At 36.4% G+C, this 15,828-nt stretch overlaps 1 protein-coding gene across 2 annotated transcripts in view; it reads left to right on the top strand.

The window, feature by feature from the left end:
* The window catches only part of IMMP1L (inner mitochondrial membrane peptidase subunit 1), a gene marked incomplete at both ends in the record, with an annotated part of 39,726 nt that extends 24,816 nt beyond the window's left edge, over nucleotides 1-14,910 (top strand). For both annotated transcript variants that reach the window (XM_080717064.1, XM_080717063.1), the window contains 2 exons: nucleotides 13,840-13,950; nucleotides 14,842-14,910. In XM_080717064.1, coding sequence (XP_080573190.1) covers nucleotides 13,840-13,950; nucleotides 14,842-14,910 — 180 coding nt within the window. The remainder of the gene's footprint in view (nucleotides 1-13,839; nucleotides 13,951-14,841) is intronic.
* Nucleotides 14,911-15,828: the final 918 nt, after the last annotated feature.

Genomic DNA, 15,828 nt, shown 5'->3' with positions numbered 1-15,828 from the left:
TGTGGAGGAAATATGTTTGCTCTTTTGCTAAAGTGAAGTTCACTGCGGAGATGACGTGACTTTCTCATCCTATAGCTAACACAATTCTGAAGATAAATTTGACTTACTGTTTACTAGTCTGAGGTGCTTTCATCAAGATGTTAACACTAAAGAATCATCTTCTGGCCCCTCCTCCTAGGCATTTTACGATGTGTTCCCTGAACATTTTTAGAATAATTTGAGGTTTAATAATATGTAGCTTATATAATTATCCTTTTTAGTAATGTTTTATTTTTACATGTTAGAGAATATGTATAAATTCTCCTCCAATGACTGTGGGTTGCTTGCCTAAAAATATTTTAACTTCTTAGCGTGGTTGTGCACACCTATAATCCCAGTCTTTGGGAGGCCGAGACAGGAGGATCACAGGCTGGACAACTTAGTGAGACCCTGTCTCAAAATAAAAAAATACAAAGGGGTGAGGGTCTAGCTCAGTAGTATAGCAACCCTGGGTTCAATCCCTAGTACTGTTAAAAGAAAAAAAACCAAAGTTACTTCAGTGCTACTGGCATAAATTTAGGGAGGCAGAATGCAATTCATTAAAACATAAAAATGTATTTTTATTTGCAAATTTTATGAGACCTATATACTATAATGATATCTAAAAGTAATTGGGAGAAATTAAGAAAGACTGAAATTGTAACACTGCTTCAAGATAAGCATCTGAACCAGACTCCACTCTTTTAGTAATAAAGTATATTCCAGGTGTCAAGTGGCTTTCAATCTGATGCAATCACCTTTACCCTGTTTCTGGAAAAGCTTCTGTTGACTAGGTGGAATATGTTCAAATGTCTTGTAATAAGCAACTAAATGAAGTCCTAGTGTTACACTGTGAATAATTAAGAATCGACAGGGTAACTATGGTTTCTGTGATCTGCTTAGTTTTAGCTCATAAAAGTATTCTTACTATGCCAAACTATTCGCTATCTAAAATGAAAAAGGAAGAATAGCATATAAAAGTAGATATACATATTACAAAGCAATTGTAGGCATTAAATTAGCAAGAAATTATTGGCAGTATAAGTCACGTTACTGCCGACCCACACATGAGAGTGCTTTTCTCCTGGGCTGGAATTTTCACATGTGTTTTAAGAGAATGTACAGATCATTTCATGTGGCAGACTACGACTTGCATCCCATCAAACACTCATGCAGAGCCAACAGTGAAAGGAAACTGAGTAGCATTTTTTAAAATACAACTGTAGATTTGAAGAACTTAAAATTCTAAGATATCGTCTACTTCCTTTATACTGTGTGTATGAACCTCTAAAGTCAGAAATACTAGAGAAACTTTGTGTTGTCTGAAAACACTTGAAATTTGGCCTAGCTTCCATATTTAAAGAAAGTCAAAGTAGGTCAAGGGACATATATTGGTAAGGACTTCTGGCCCCTAACCAATTCCCAACATGCTCCTTAATGACACTACCGTAGGAGTAACCATTCCACCGGACTTGTGTGCACGATGGGAGAAAACACTTGACTGGCCTGAGAAAGCTAGGAATAGGCTAAACTTGCCAGACATTAACCTCTTACCTTTCTTTTTTTGTTTTGTTTTGTTTATTATGCACTCATTAGTTCCAGGTTAATTTTTTTGTTTTGCTTTGTTTTTGTTTTGGTGCTAGGAATTGAACCTAGGGGCATTCTCCTCTGAGCTATACCCCCGGCCCTATTTTTATTTTTATTTTCAAACAAGTTTGTGGGCAGCTTCACTAAGTTGATGAGGCTGGCTTGGAAAGCAATCCTCCTTTCTCAGCCTCCCAAGTACTAGAATTATAGGTGTGTGCTACCACGCCTGGCATTCCACAACTTTTATTAAGCACTTACTTGAAGGACAGCACCAAGTGAAGATGATTCAAGTCTTTGCTTTAGCAATGTCTAATAAAACTTTCAGAAATAGGATATTCTGTATCTGCACTATACAGTATAGTAGCCACTAGGCATATGTGGCTGCTGAGCATACGAAATAGGGCTAGTGTGTCTAAGGCAACTGAGTGCACATTTCTTATGTAATAATTAAGTGGCTACTATATTGGAGAGTACAAATTTAGAAGCTTGCCGTCATACCACAGTAGAAAAGAGTTAGAATATGTTGTAATGGAATTATACGTAGGTAGCTAGGATAAACAATAGGATACTTTTCTAGGTTGGAGTAGATAAAATTATTCTGGATTGATGAGGTGAAACCTGGGTTGAAATTTCAAGGATAATTTGAACCGGGCGTGGTGGCACACACTTGTAATACCAGCATTTGGGAGGCTAAGACCAGAGGATCAGGGTTCCTGGACAGCCTCAGCTACTTAGTGAGGCCCTCTGCAACTTAGTGAGACCCTGTTTCAAAATAAAGAATGAAAAAAAAAAAAAAGGGCAGGGGGTGTAGCTCGCAGGTCAAATGCCCCTGGTTTCCATCCCCAGACCCTAAATAAATAAATAAATAAATAAATGAATAATTTGAGTTAGCCAAAGCAAGCAGCATATTTTAAAGACCTAAAAGTAAGAATGTAGCATTGGAGAAAGCCAAAAGTCAGTTCTCATGGGTGGAACATACCAATAGGGGTAGGTAGTAAAGGAAATATAAGTGAACAGGTAAACATGGTTGCTTGTATATCTCAAGCAGGGGAATAACATGATCAGAATGGTTTTTAAAAGATTCCTCTGATATTCATGTGGACTAATAAAGGATAGTTTGATATAGGAGATCCTGGCAGCAGGAAGTCCTATTAATAGGCTGTGAATGCGGCATACCTGTGATGATAAAATTAAGAAGAGAAGGAGCTGGGCGTGGTGGCACATGCTTGTAATCCCAGCATTTGGGAGGCTGAGACAGGAGAATCTGGGTTTGTGGCCAGCCTCAGCTACTTAGTGAAGCTCTTTGCAACTCAGTGAGACCCTGTTTCAAAATAAAGAATAAAAAATAGGGCTGGGGGTGTAGCTTGGAGGTAGAATGCCCCTGGGTTCTATCCCCAGTACCGGGAAAAAATAAAGAATAGAAAGAAGCACGAGGATTTCAGAAAGATTAAGGAAATACTAAAGATAAGATTGGATACTGGAATGAGGGGAACTGGAAGGGATTAAGAATGATACCCAAGCTATTTGCTTTAGCAACAGGAGGTGATTCAATAAAATAGGTCTATGGGGAGGTGGTAATTTGTGAAATGAAGAAAAGATAAATTCAATTTTAGTCAAGTATAGGAAGCTCTAATAAGCATAAGATATATTACATTTTAATACAATGAACATTAAATTATTTCAACAAGTGGAAAAACTACCACCAAAAATTTAAAAATCTGGATGCTTTTCTGTTCTCTCCTTGATGTCCACAATACATTTTCATGATCCCTTAGTCAAAACAGTGTTTTGATGCTCTCAACCCTAGGACATTAGTCGTAGTTTTTAGGTCATCCATCATTCACCCTCCTGTCTTCAATTTTATATTCACACAGCTGTATTTCATCCTAGGTCTTTTGCAGGACTTGGAACATTAGAGTTGTATTTTGATGACTAAAACACCAGCAGAAGAGTTTGTCAATCAAAAACAAGCAACAGTGTCTTTAAAAATAAATTTGTAATATTAAGTAAAGAAACTTCCTAAATATTTAATGTAGTCTTTTTATTTTCTACTGGTGACATTCTATTTTTAATGCTATGTCAGACATAACATCTATTTTCTAGCCAGTTTATATGAAGCAGTTATGCACAGGGCAATAGGAGATGGAAAAGAGTTACAGAGATTCACCTATAGCAACAGATCCATAAAAGAATAAGATTAGATTTTGGAGAAAGCCTGGCATGGTGGCACATGCTGTAATCCCAGTATTTGGGAAGCTGAGAGAGGATTGCAGGTTTTCAGCCAGCCTCAGCTACTTAGTGAGGCCCTCTGCAACTTAGTGAGACCCTGTTTCGAAATAAAAACTAAAAAATAGGGCTATTAAATTGCAGAGCTGCATTTGAATGCAGAATTATGATTCTGTGCACTGTGTCTTCAACCATTATGTTAAACAACCCTTGGCCATCGCCATTCAGGTTAGATGGGGGTACTGAGTACTTAAGGAGGAGATGAAGGAACTTAACTTGCTGCCAACCCTTGAAGTAAGCTTTAACCCTACATTGCAGGGAGGTGCTCAAGAATGAAAGAACCCATTAGTTTAAAGCATTATCATACCCTAGTTATGAGGGTATAGTCTACTGAAACTTCTGTGTAAGTTCCTCTTTGGTGATGGTCATTCCTGAACCTAAGGCGGCAGTGTTTTTAAGCAAAGAAGGGTAATAACAGTCTCCAAGTATGACATGGATCCTATAAGCAGAATTTAAATAGGTAGAAAAAAGGGCAGGATTGCCTAAAAGCAGAACTCATTGAAGCAATTAGTTTATTAACTATTCCATACTTGGTTCTTAAAAATGTAATATTTTTGCCAAGCATCTAGCATTTAGAAGCACTTTTGTCAGACACAAAATATTCCACTTCCTTCATTAGGTAAGATAGGTAGAATGTACATAAGAAGTTATGGCAAAGCCGGGCGTGGTGGCGCACGCTTGTAATCCCAGCGCTCGGGAGGCTGAAACTGGAGGATCGCACAGGTTCGAAGCCAGCCTCAGCTACTTAGTGAGGCTCTCAGCAAATTAGTGAGACTCTGTTTCTAAATAGAGTATAAAAAATAGGTCTGGGAGTATAGCCCACAGGTAGAAGAGCCCCTGGGTTCCATCCTAGTACCACACACACACACACACAAAGTTATGGCAAGTAGAAAAATCAATGAAAATAGAATATTAATAGAATATTAATGATACTGATCCTTAAGTATAATAAAAACAATTATGGGTATTAATTGTTAGAATAAAATACCTTATGGATACATTCATAATACAAACTTACTTATTTCTCAGGCAAAGAAATTATGAATTTTACATTTCACTAGTTATTCTTAAACACAAAACAGAATCTCTAAAATTATGTGTATAAAATGAAATACTTGTGAGACTAAAGTGTAGTTGATATATCATTTCTATTTGATTTTGCCAAAAAGAAACAAAAAGGCTTTATTTGAATGCTTTTATAATATGTGTATGCCTTGTTTTCTAATACATTACAGGAAAAATGAAGAAATGATAATTAAAAAAGGAATTCAGAAATGTTTGTTCCTGTCCTTGCCTGTATTATTTTTATTTCTTTAGTGATTACTTTTTCCTTCTTTTGTAGTCATTTTGGAAGAACCATTAAAAACACATAAGCTATATATATAGGGCCAATGCACATCTACCTTGGTGGTTATAAACTATAAAATATGTGGCAGATACAGAGTTAATTAAAATCAGTCATAGGATTTTCTTTGTTTTGGGAACTTTTGAAAGGTCAAACATGCAAATATCTTACATTTTAGTCAGCACTTTTCTTTAATTAGATGTTGTGTGGTTAATCAAATAAATGAGTTTGATTCCAGTTTAGTAAGTGTGTTATTTGATATTGTAGACACCTTCATCAGATTTCACTTGAATCAAGAAAGGTAACACCTGTGGGTTTCCTCACAAAAGCCTCTTTTGTTAAATGGACACCCGCAGGCCATGAGGCAATTACATTTGTTGCTTGTGCTAAAAAAGAGGCACTTAACTAGGCCTTGGTAAATATAGCTGAGAACCAGAGGCTGGATTCTTTTGTCCAGCCCCAAGATTAGGTTTTATCATTACTCAGGAAGTAAACCTCCGACTTAGAAAAGAAAAGCAGGAATGATTTAAGTGTTCTTTGCAAATTTAGCCATAAAGTTAGCTCTATCTGAGACACCAGAAAACTTCAGATATAAGCAAAAGTGAAAACAATTTTTCTGTGGCATTTATTGAGAACATATATTCTTATTCAGTCTCAGGCATTCATTAAAGGTGACATGGCAGATTTATAAGAGTGTAAAAAGAAGAGTAACTGTTGATTATGAGAAGTAACATGAACAGTTAAGAATTTCTCTTTTGAGCCAAAAATTTTTTTTTCAATTTGCAAAACTTTTATAATGTGTTTATTGGAATGCATTTGATCCTTAGAAGTAAGGTTAAGAGTTTTCAAAAAGATAAATACATTTTACCCTACCATCTTATCCTGTTTGTATTTTATTATGAGATTGCTATAGAATTCTTTTTTCCTTCCTGGACTGGATTTTCAACTTATTGATAACCTTATAGATAGTAGTGTAAGATTGATGAGCGTGTGTGTCCCCCAGTCGCATAGAGACACGCGGAGAATCCATAGCAGATATTATGAATGCCTTTATTCGTGGGAGATCGGCCTCCAGCCGGTGGCGGGGAGAGAGTACGTCCCTCCCTCTCGGGCTCCTCTCTGAACTCTGCCCTCACTTCTGAACTCTGCCCTCACTTCTTCCAGCCCGGGAGGCCTGGTTCCCTCCTGGAATCACAGAGCTCCACCTCCTAGCTTCCGGCCCTGCCCCCTGCGGGCTCAAACCTTACAAGTAGTAACTGTGTTTGAGCTAGAAAGGAAAATTTTGTCCTGTTCTTGGCATTATTCCATACAAGAAAAGTTTTGTATTTCAAACTCAAGCCAAAAATTTATATATGTAATAGAGAAAGAATTCTCATTATGCTAAGTAAAATAATTAATCTCAGAAAGCCATATGAACCTTCCCTTTGAGTCAAGATAGGGAAAAAGGAGGCTTGAGGAAAGAAGTACACCAAGCACTGTTACATCTTTCTATGACTGTATCACCGGCAGCCTTAACTAGCATGTGTGGGGCGAGAGGAAGAGGCGGGGCCAGGAAACCACACCAAGAGATGTCCTGTGCATATAAATGTATCATTCTGAATCTCACTGTGATGCATAATTGTATTGCACCAATAAAATTCTAAAAAAAAAGTTATTTTCTAGACTAATATTTTACTTAGAGATTCGGTGAAAACACTGCTAACGACAGTCATTTACTTTTATGAATAAGCATACTATAAGGATTAGAAATGAGGTTACCCTTTTTCCATACTAACAGATCTCCCAAAAAAGGGGGAGAAAAGGAAACAAATAAAAATCAAAGCTCTTCCTAGATTTCCATTGCATTTTAATGGGAAGCACATTCTCATGTTCCTGTTTTGTTTTTCTGTGGATCATATTGAAAATGGCATACATTCACACAGTGCTTGGCGCACCCCACCTTTCCTCCCCCACAATGAGTGTCCAGGTTGGCCATGCTACATTCACACTTACAGCATATTCGAGTGGACTCCTCCATTAGTCAACCTCAGCCTTCTTCCTCTCCTACCCTTCCTTTCTAGCTTTGCTGAGGTTTTCCCTCCATCTCCATTATCTGGAGTCCCTCTGTTATCCCTCATACTCCCTAGTTAGGGTATTGTTCCTGTTTTTAAAAAGTATGGGAATCGTTGAGCTGGGGGTGGTGGCGCACACTTGTCATCCTAGCTTTCAGGAGGCTGAGACAGGAGGATCACAGTTCATGGACAGCCTCAGCTACTTGGCGAGGCCCTTTGCAACTCAGTGAGACCTTGTTTCAAAATAAAGAATAAAAAATAAGGGCTAGGTGTAGCTTGGAGGTAGAACGTCCCTGGTTCCATCCTCAGTACTGGAAAAAAAAAAAGTTCAAATATCATTGAAAAAGTAAGCATTTTAAACACATATTGCTCTCTGAGAGAAAGAAGTAAGCTTATTCTTGTCCAGCTTCTATCTGAAAGCAGTTTTCAGACCACAGTGCAAACAGGGAAAACCCACACACAGCACAGGTGAAATTGCTGAGTTAAGGAGACAGAGACTGGGGTGTATAGATCCTTGAATGATTGGAATTTATGGGTCAGATTACCAGGGAGGAGGAGGGAGCTACAGAAAGATCTCCAGACATCTACTTTGGCATTCTCTCTGCTTTAGGGCTAAATATTAAGATGTACTCAGAGCTACGGTGAAACTTAAGGGGGCTAAGCAAAGAATGACAACTAGGGAGCTGTGAGCCAAACAATTCTCAGCTCACACAGAGCTGGGAGACATTTGATTCTCTCTAGCCAGTGTGGACAGGTAAGCACCCGGTAGAGATCTGGAAGGATGGATCATCCCTTAGTAGAAGAGCTAAAAGAGACCCAATATAACAAACTGACTACAAGCATTGGAGGGACTGAGCTGATCTGCAGCCCACTGCCTGCATTCCCCAAACAAAACAGGCCCCTCAACATTCAGAAAACAGATGCACCCAACAAATGAATGGATAGCTAAATCACAAATTACTAGCTCTGGAAGTGGGAAAATGCAGCCAAAGACCAGAAGTAAAACAATTAACTAGACCTAGGAATGACAGAGACCGTGTTGGCAGACAAGCTCTCCAAAACATCAATTCTAAGTATTTTCAAGGATCTGGAGGAAAAGATGAACATAATGGGGAAAGAAAGGATAAAATGAATAAAAAAATCAAAAGAATTTTCTTTCAATCAGATTACTAGGCTGTCTTTACAATAGATTAAAAGCTGCAAAAGAAATCAGTTAATTTGAAGATAGTAATAAATTTATGTGAACTGAAGAAATGGAAACCATATAGGGAAAAAATTAACAGCCTCCTAATAGAAGCTCCAGGGTTCTAGACAGTTAAGTTCATATGTATTTTACCCCCAAATTTAAACAAAACTGTACACCTGATATCCAAGAAGAGAGATGTGGGCACAGTGGTGCTGCTGGAGAGGCTGAGGCAAGGGGACTTGCAGACTAGAGACAAAGTAGTAAGACCTTGTCTCAAAATAAATAGAATTTCTGCTGATCCATCAAAAGTGAAGAGAAGACAGTAATATAAAGTGTTGAGGCCAAAGATAACTGTCAACCTAGAATTCTATATTGAGTGAAAAAAATCTTTTAGAAAGCATGAAAGGAAGATATTTTCAGACAAAAATTCAAGAGAAATTGTTAAAGTTGAGTAATTTTTTAAAAGAATAATTGAATAAAAAGAAATGTTAAAGGATGGCAAAGTAAAAAGTGGCCAAAATAAACTGGGTTTGGGTTATACACCAATAATCCTAGTACTGAGTGGCTGAGACAGGAGAATCACAGGTGCAAGGCCAGCCTCAGCTACTTAAGTGAAGCCCTCCATAACTTAGTGAGACCCTGTTTCAAAATAAAGAATAAAAAATAGGGCTGGGTTGCAGCTCAGAGGTAAAATGCTTCTGGGTTAAATCCCAATACTGAAAAAATAAAACATAATAAAATAAAATAGGGATGGAAGTGTAGCTCAAAGGTAGAATACCCGTGTGTGTCTCTATCTCACACACACACACACACTACACACACACACTCAACATCTTAAGACATTTTTACAAAGTATATATTAGTATAAAAAATCCTATCAGAAAAGTGCAAATTAAAATCAGTGTAATAGCCAAGCTTGGTGGCGCACACTTGTAATCCCCGCGCTTGGGAGGCGGAGACAGGAGGATCGCACAGGTTAGAAGCCAGCCGTGCTGGCTTAAGAGACCTTGCTTTCAAATAAAAAAAGTATAAATATAGGTCTGGGAGTGTAGCCCAGAGGTAGAAGTTTTCAGGAACCCCAGTACCACCACCACCAAAAAAAAAAAAAAAAAAAAAAAAAAAAAAAATCAGTGTAATATACTCTTTGCCTACACAAAAATGTCAAAAAAAAAAAAAAAACTGACAATACCAAGTGGTGCTGAGGTTAGTGAAATAACAGAAACACAGTCATACATTGTAGCTAGGAATATAAAATACTATCACTTTGGAAAAGTTTGGTAGCTTCTTTTAAGGTTAAACACACAGAAAAAGACTTGTACATGAATGTTCATAGTGCTTAATTTTTGTGGTACTGGGGATGGAACCCCAGGGGCTACCTCCAAGCTACACTCCTAGCCTTATTTTTTTTTAATTCTTTATTTTGAAATGGTCTGACTGAGTTGCAAAGGGCTTAAGTAGCTGAGGCTGACCATGAACCAAGATCCTCCTGTCTCAGCCTCCCAAATGTTGGGATTACAAGGGTACACCACCACAGCCAACTCATAATGCTTTATTTATAATAGTCCCAAACTGCAGATAACCCAAATATCCATCAAGTAAATTAATGGAAACATTGTGGTTTTTAAAGTTACACTATTCAGGTGTAAGAAGGAATGAATGACAGATACATACAACAGAGATTAATCATAAAATTTGATGAGTGGAAGAAACCAGACACAATATATACTTGTAATTCCATTTAATGAAATGCAGGAACAAGCAAATCTAGTCTTCAGTAACAAAGTGGTTTTCAGTTGAGCCTGGGTATGGAGGTGGGTAGTTGACTTAACAGGAGAAGAGAAGGAAACTTTTTTGATATGCCTGAAATATTCTTTATCTTCATTATGGTTGTGGTTACCTGGGTGTGCACATCTTTCAAAACTTGTCAGATCTTAAAATGGGTGCATTTTAGTGTATATGAAAGTATATTTCTATGACATTTATTTCTAAAGTGCAAAAGTAAACCCTTCTTCCCTATACTAAAACCAGTTATATATTTCAAAAGTGAAATAACTGCAAACATGATGGATTTGTTACTAGTAAACTGAATAACTGATAGAAGTAGGTAGACAAAGGTGACTACTTTGATTTTAAAAAGATCCACACTCAGAGGGTTTCCTGTTCATTGAGATCTTGCTAGATGAAAAGTTAGTATCAGCGATAAGGGTTTTTTTTTTTTTTTTTGAGTTGTGTACTTCACATGAAGTACTGATTGTGTGAGACAGAGATTATTCTTCTACTCTCAGTGAGTGTCTAGGCAGGATAGCATGTGTGAACTTCCGATGAGTAGGAGTTATTTAGCATGTCACATATTTGAACCTGCTTCTACAAAACATCAGTAACATTACAAGTTGTTTTAAGAATAAACTAAATAAACAAAAAAGATCTATGGGTGAATTTTGGTTTTCTTTACTGTTCCTCCCTTTTGTACCAACTGTTGCAATCAAGGACTAAATTATACTAGAGAATACTAATATTCTAGGTCATTTTCCTCCCAAAGCTTCTAGTTATATGTTCTGTGTTTCTTTTAGACGATTCCTTTCTGTAGTTGTTCATTTTACTACTCTAGAAATATTTCATGGTTTTACTTTGCTAATTTCAAAGAAACTTAAATCCTTACTGCCACAAAAGTGCTCTGGGGCCTTGTGCATGCCAGGCAAGTGCTCTACTGCTAGGCTATATCCTGAGCCCTTGCACTAATAAAGATGTAAAACATCCCAAACCTTATACTGTCAGGATATATTCCTAAAGAACAGTTAAGTATTAAAAACAAAACAAACACACAAAACAACTCAGAGACCATGAAAGTCTATGACTCAAAATCCAGATATCATATAATAAAACGAAATGAAAAACTGGAATAAGCATTTGCCATTTCAATCTCAAAGGGCTAATCTCCATAATATTTTAAGAGCTCCTTTGAAATGAGGAAAAAGAGATCATCAACGCAGTAGACAGATGGAAGATGCAAGAGATCACAGAAAAGGAACTATATCAAGCCATTAAACACACGAAAAGAGATTCACCCTCATTTATAATAAGGAAAAAGCATGTAAAAACTTAAAGGTGCCATTTTTAATAAGATTGGCAGAAATTAGTAACAATGGTAAAAAAATGTAGTCAATAAACTAAATAAAAAGGAATTTAAATTATGACATTACCATCGTTTGCCTTATTCTGTCATAAAAGAGTAAAGGCCAAGCCAGGCATGGTGGTGCACTCCTGTAATCCCAGTACTTGGAAGGAAGAAATGGGGATAACAGGTTTAAGGGTAGCCTGAGTGAGTAGTAACATTCAACCTAGTGAGACCCTGTTTCAAAATAAGTAATAAAGCCAGGCATGGTGGCGCACGCTTGTAATCCCAGCATTCGGTTGGCTGAGACCGGAGGATCGTGGTTCGTGGACAGCCTCAGCTACTTAGTGAGGCCTTCTGCAACTCAGTGAGACCTGGTTTCAAAATAAAGAATAAAAGGGCTGTAGCTCGGAGGTCGAATGTCCCTGTGTTCCATCCCCAGACCCGCAAAAAAAAAAAAAAAAAAAAGTAATCAGGGGTGTAACTTGAAGGTAGAATACTTCTGGGTTCAATCCTTAGTAACACACACACACACATGCACGCATGCGCAAGCGCGCAAGCGCGCCCAACAAAGTGAAAAGATGTTACAATCCATATAACATTATAATCCATATTGCCCCAAGCAATATATGGTAAATTCCCTAAACAACCAGAGAATTTGGTATGGGCAGGCAAGTTTGGAGAAAATTTCTTGGACAGATGGAATGTATAAACCATGGGTTCTGTTTGTGCATGGGATGGACAGAGAGGTCTCCCTGGGATTGTTAGTATGTTGCCTTAGTTTGTGGAATGTTTTTCTTTGCTTTGGTGTTTACAGAGTCATTCCTGTTACCTATTTTTAGAACTCAGAAACATTTTAAGAAACTATAGAAATTTAAACACAGATCTTCACCTATCTTCTTCAAGTAATGCTTTAGAATATGTCAACTATATATCACTTTTCCAAAATCACTATTTTGTTCTTCATTTCTTTTATGACCTACAGGACATATTCGTTTTTTTCTTTAGTAACGCTATGCTTCACTGCACATAACAATGTATTTTCTTATATTGGTAGGAACTAGCATTGAATATTAGCCATAGGACTTCTAATAAAAATTAAAATGAGTGATCTTGTGCTCTCTGATGTTCTTTCAGCAAGATTTACGATTTAAGTATAACATTTTAAATGCATAGAATTAACTTGAAGGTTTTTATGTGATATGTCTAAAATCATCTCTTATATAAAGGGCAATTAAAACTTTACATGTCTGCATACATTTATTTTTCAACGAAGTAACTTGTGACACTAAAAAAGTGCACTCTCCTATGAAGCCCTCTTGCAAAAGTGAAAATAAAATTCTTCCAATAGATAATTTAGCCTGGTTAATAATTCAACTTTCTTGGGTAACAAAAACTGCAAAATAAAAACTTGCAAAAGCAATTTTAAAGATTGTTACTAGAGAGTAACCTCATATTAAACTAGTATTTTTAGGCTAACACTTCATATCGCAGGGGTATTTCTGAAAAGTAATGTTTTCTTCTAAGTAAGATTGTCACTGAGTAAAAATTTAAGTTATTTTCCAGTTAGTATGCAGGACATATAAGAAATAGGGTCTTTTCATTTAGTAGAAGGTCACCATCATTAATTTTACAACTGATGATTTTCTAATAGGGCCTTCTGATTCGTGATGGTCATTTCCAAAGTATAATGCATTGGAGATATGGCCTGTACAAAGGCAGAACAAGGATCTTAATTAGAATTCTGACAAGCCCACTCCAATAAAATGATGAGATTATTTGTAATTGATGTCACAATCAATTACCATTTAGTTCATCATGAGCATTCTAATAGGTCTGGCCTTGGTATTGGCCCCAGGATGTAGCTGAGTGAGTGGCTGCCCTGCTTACGCTGTTACTGAGACAGGAGGCACATTTTCATTCTGTATCCTAATGACCTCTTTTGAAGTCTATTAAGTTAATGACCCTGTCACAGTTTTGATCTCTTATAACCTGTTTGGGGTTTGTATAACAAATTACAGTTTGGGAACCATATGATTTTTTAAAAAGATCTTTTAAGAAGTTGAAATCTTTGGTAGTTTGTAAAAGTTATTTTATGGTGGAAGAATGAAAGCGAAAAAGCCAATATTAGGATTTGTTTCATAAAAGAAATTTTAGGACTTTCTCCCTGTTTCTAGATGACATGCTTCTTAATGATAGTACTTAAAAAAGGCTTTATTGTTTTTAAAGGACTGCTTTTGTACACTAATTCTAGGTGCCAACGGGTCATGTTTGGTTAGAAGGTGATAATCTACAGAATTCTACAGATTCCAGGTGCTATGGGCCTATTCCATATGGACTAATAAGAGGACGAATCTTCTTTAAGGTACAGTTTTCTGCTTAAAATATCAGCTTTGTTTTCTGAGCTGGGGGAAAAAAAAAGCAAAAAAGCTTCTCCTCAAATAGACTTAACTGTTGCACTGATAGCATTTCAAATATATGCCAGCTTATATTTAATAGCTCTGTACCAAACATTATCCTTGCCCCTCCCTTGTTCTGATGGAGATAGGTGCTTGAAAATACTTTTTTATAATAATAAAATTCAAATCATACTGTGGAAGAAATATAGCTAAAGAGAACTTTAACTTCAAAGAACCTTATTCTCTTATACATCTTTTACAACCACATTCACTTCCTAGGCATATTTTAGTACGCATGTGCAAAAGAGCAGTCAGGAGTCATTCTGCTTTACAAGTCTGCTTTACAAGTAAAGCAGGCGTGCCCTAGTTAAGTACAGTGAATCCTGAACTTGTGGTTAAAGTGACTGTACAATTCTTAAGAGAGGATTACTGTTTTTACTGGATGCTCCTTTTTATCACAGCAGTAAGGAGAAAAACACATGAATATCTGGGGCAACTGATAAATTTATAGCAGCATCTTTTGCAGTTAAACAGATGCTACATTCTAACATATAACACCTAAAGAGTTTAGGTTGCAGGTATATAGTTAACTCTTATTTAAGGTTAGTAAAAGAAAACAGACTCATATATTCATAACCATATACCATACACATAAGATTTCTTAAGTTTGAATGATTTTAAATATGCATACAAATTGATTTCCTAAAGTCTTATTTTGAGGCAGAAAATTTTATTCTTGACTGATGAGTAAAGAGAAAACATTTAATTATCATAGATAAAAGGGAAGAATAGGAGAAGGGAAAATGATGATATAACATCACTTTCATTTACTCTCTCTCTGTGTTTTGATTTTACAGATTTGGCCTCTGAGTGATTTTGGATTTCTGCGTGACAGCCCAAATGGCCACAGATTTTCTGATGACTAACTAGCAAGCATTTATTCTTTTGATTACTTTCCCTTGTTCAAGTAAATTTATTACTGCAGTTGAAACCATGTACTTACCAATAAACAATTTGCTATTCAGCCTTACTTAATTTTTAATTGTTAAATGTAAAAAAAAAAAACCCCACTCTGTAAGCTGTTAATTCAAAATATTTGGATAAAAATGTAATCTGAAGTAAGTTGTCCATGTAAATTTAATATTAGATGTAAATACTTGGGAGGGGGGCTGAATGACTACCTCAGTTTTGTTTTGGTTTTATCGATACAATAAAAGTAATCTAATCTCTTTGAATGTGCCTCATCAGACTTCAGCAATATCTACAGGTTATAGTAGTGACTATTATAGGTTCAGTCTAACAAAGCAAGAGCTTGACCTTAAAATAAGCTGCTAAGTTACATGCTTGGTCCACTCATCTGAAGTGATGTAAAAAAGTTTCAGCAATCCCATAAAGGATCCTGTAAAATTCTCTAAATGAGTTCTTAAACTGTACATAGAATATTAAACACATAGAAAAATAAATCTTCAAGGATATGACAACTACAGGCTACTATAATTAATAATATAAAAGTTCATCATACCAGCAATGAAATGTTTCCTTATTCATAGAAATTAATACCATATCACAATACTCTGAAAAAGAAACTGATGCACCAATTTCCAGTTATACTTTAAAAACTTCCATTTCCCAGTTTACATTTGAAGTTGAAGATGGCAGTTTTCAGAAGCTTTCAGAAACACAGGACCAACTGGATCAAATCTTTTAATTCCAAAACTGTCTACATTCTACAGTTGACACTTCCCATTCTTTACTGTCCACATTTCAGCCTTCGTTATGGGAGAACTCACAGACTGCTCAGAGAGACTAATTCTCATGACCCTAGAATTTGAGATAGGTGTACA

This window comes from Muscardinus avellanarius (assembly GCF_963383645.1).
Source record: "Muscardinus avellanarius genome assembly, chromosome: 1".
NCBI classification, from domain to species: Eukaryota; Metazoa; Chordata; class Mammalia; order Rodentia; family Gliridae; genus Muscardinus; species Muscardinus avellanarius.
Note: the sequence above shows the minus strand (reverse complement) of the source record. Positions and strands in the feature narration are given on the sequence as shown.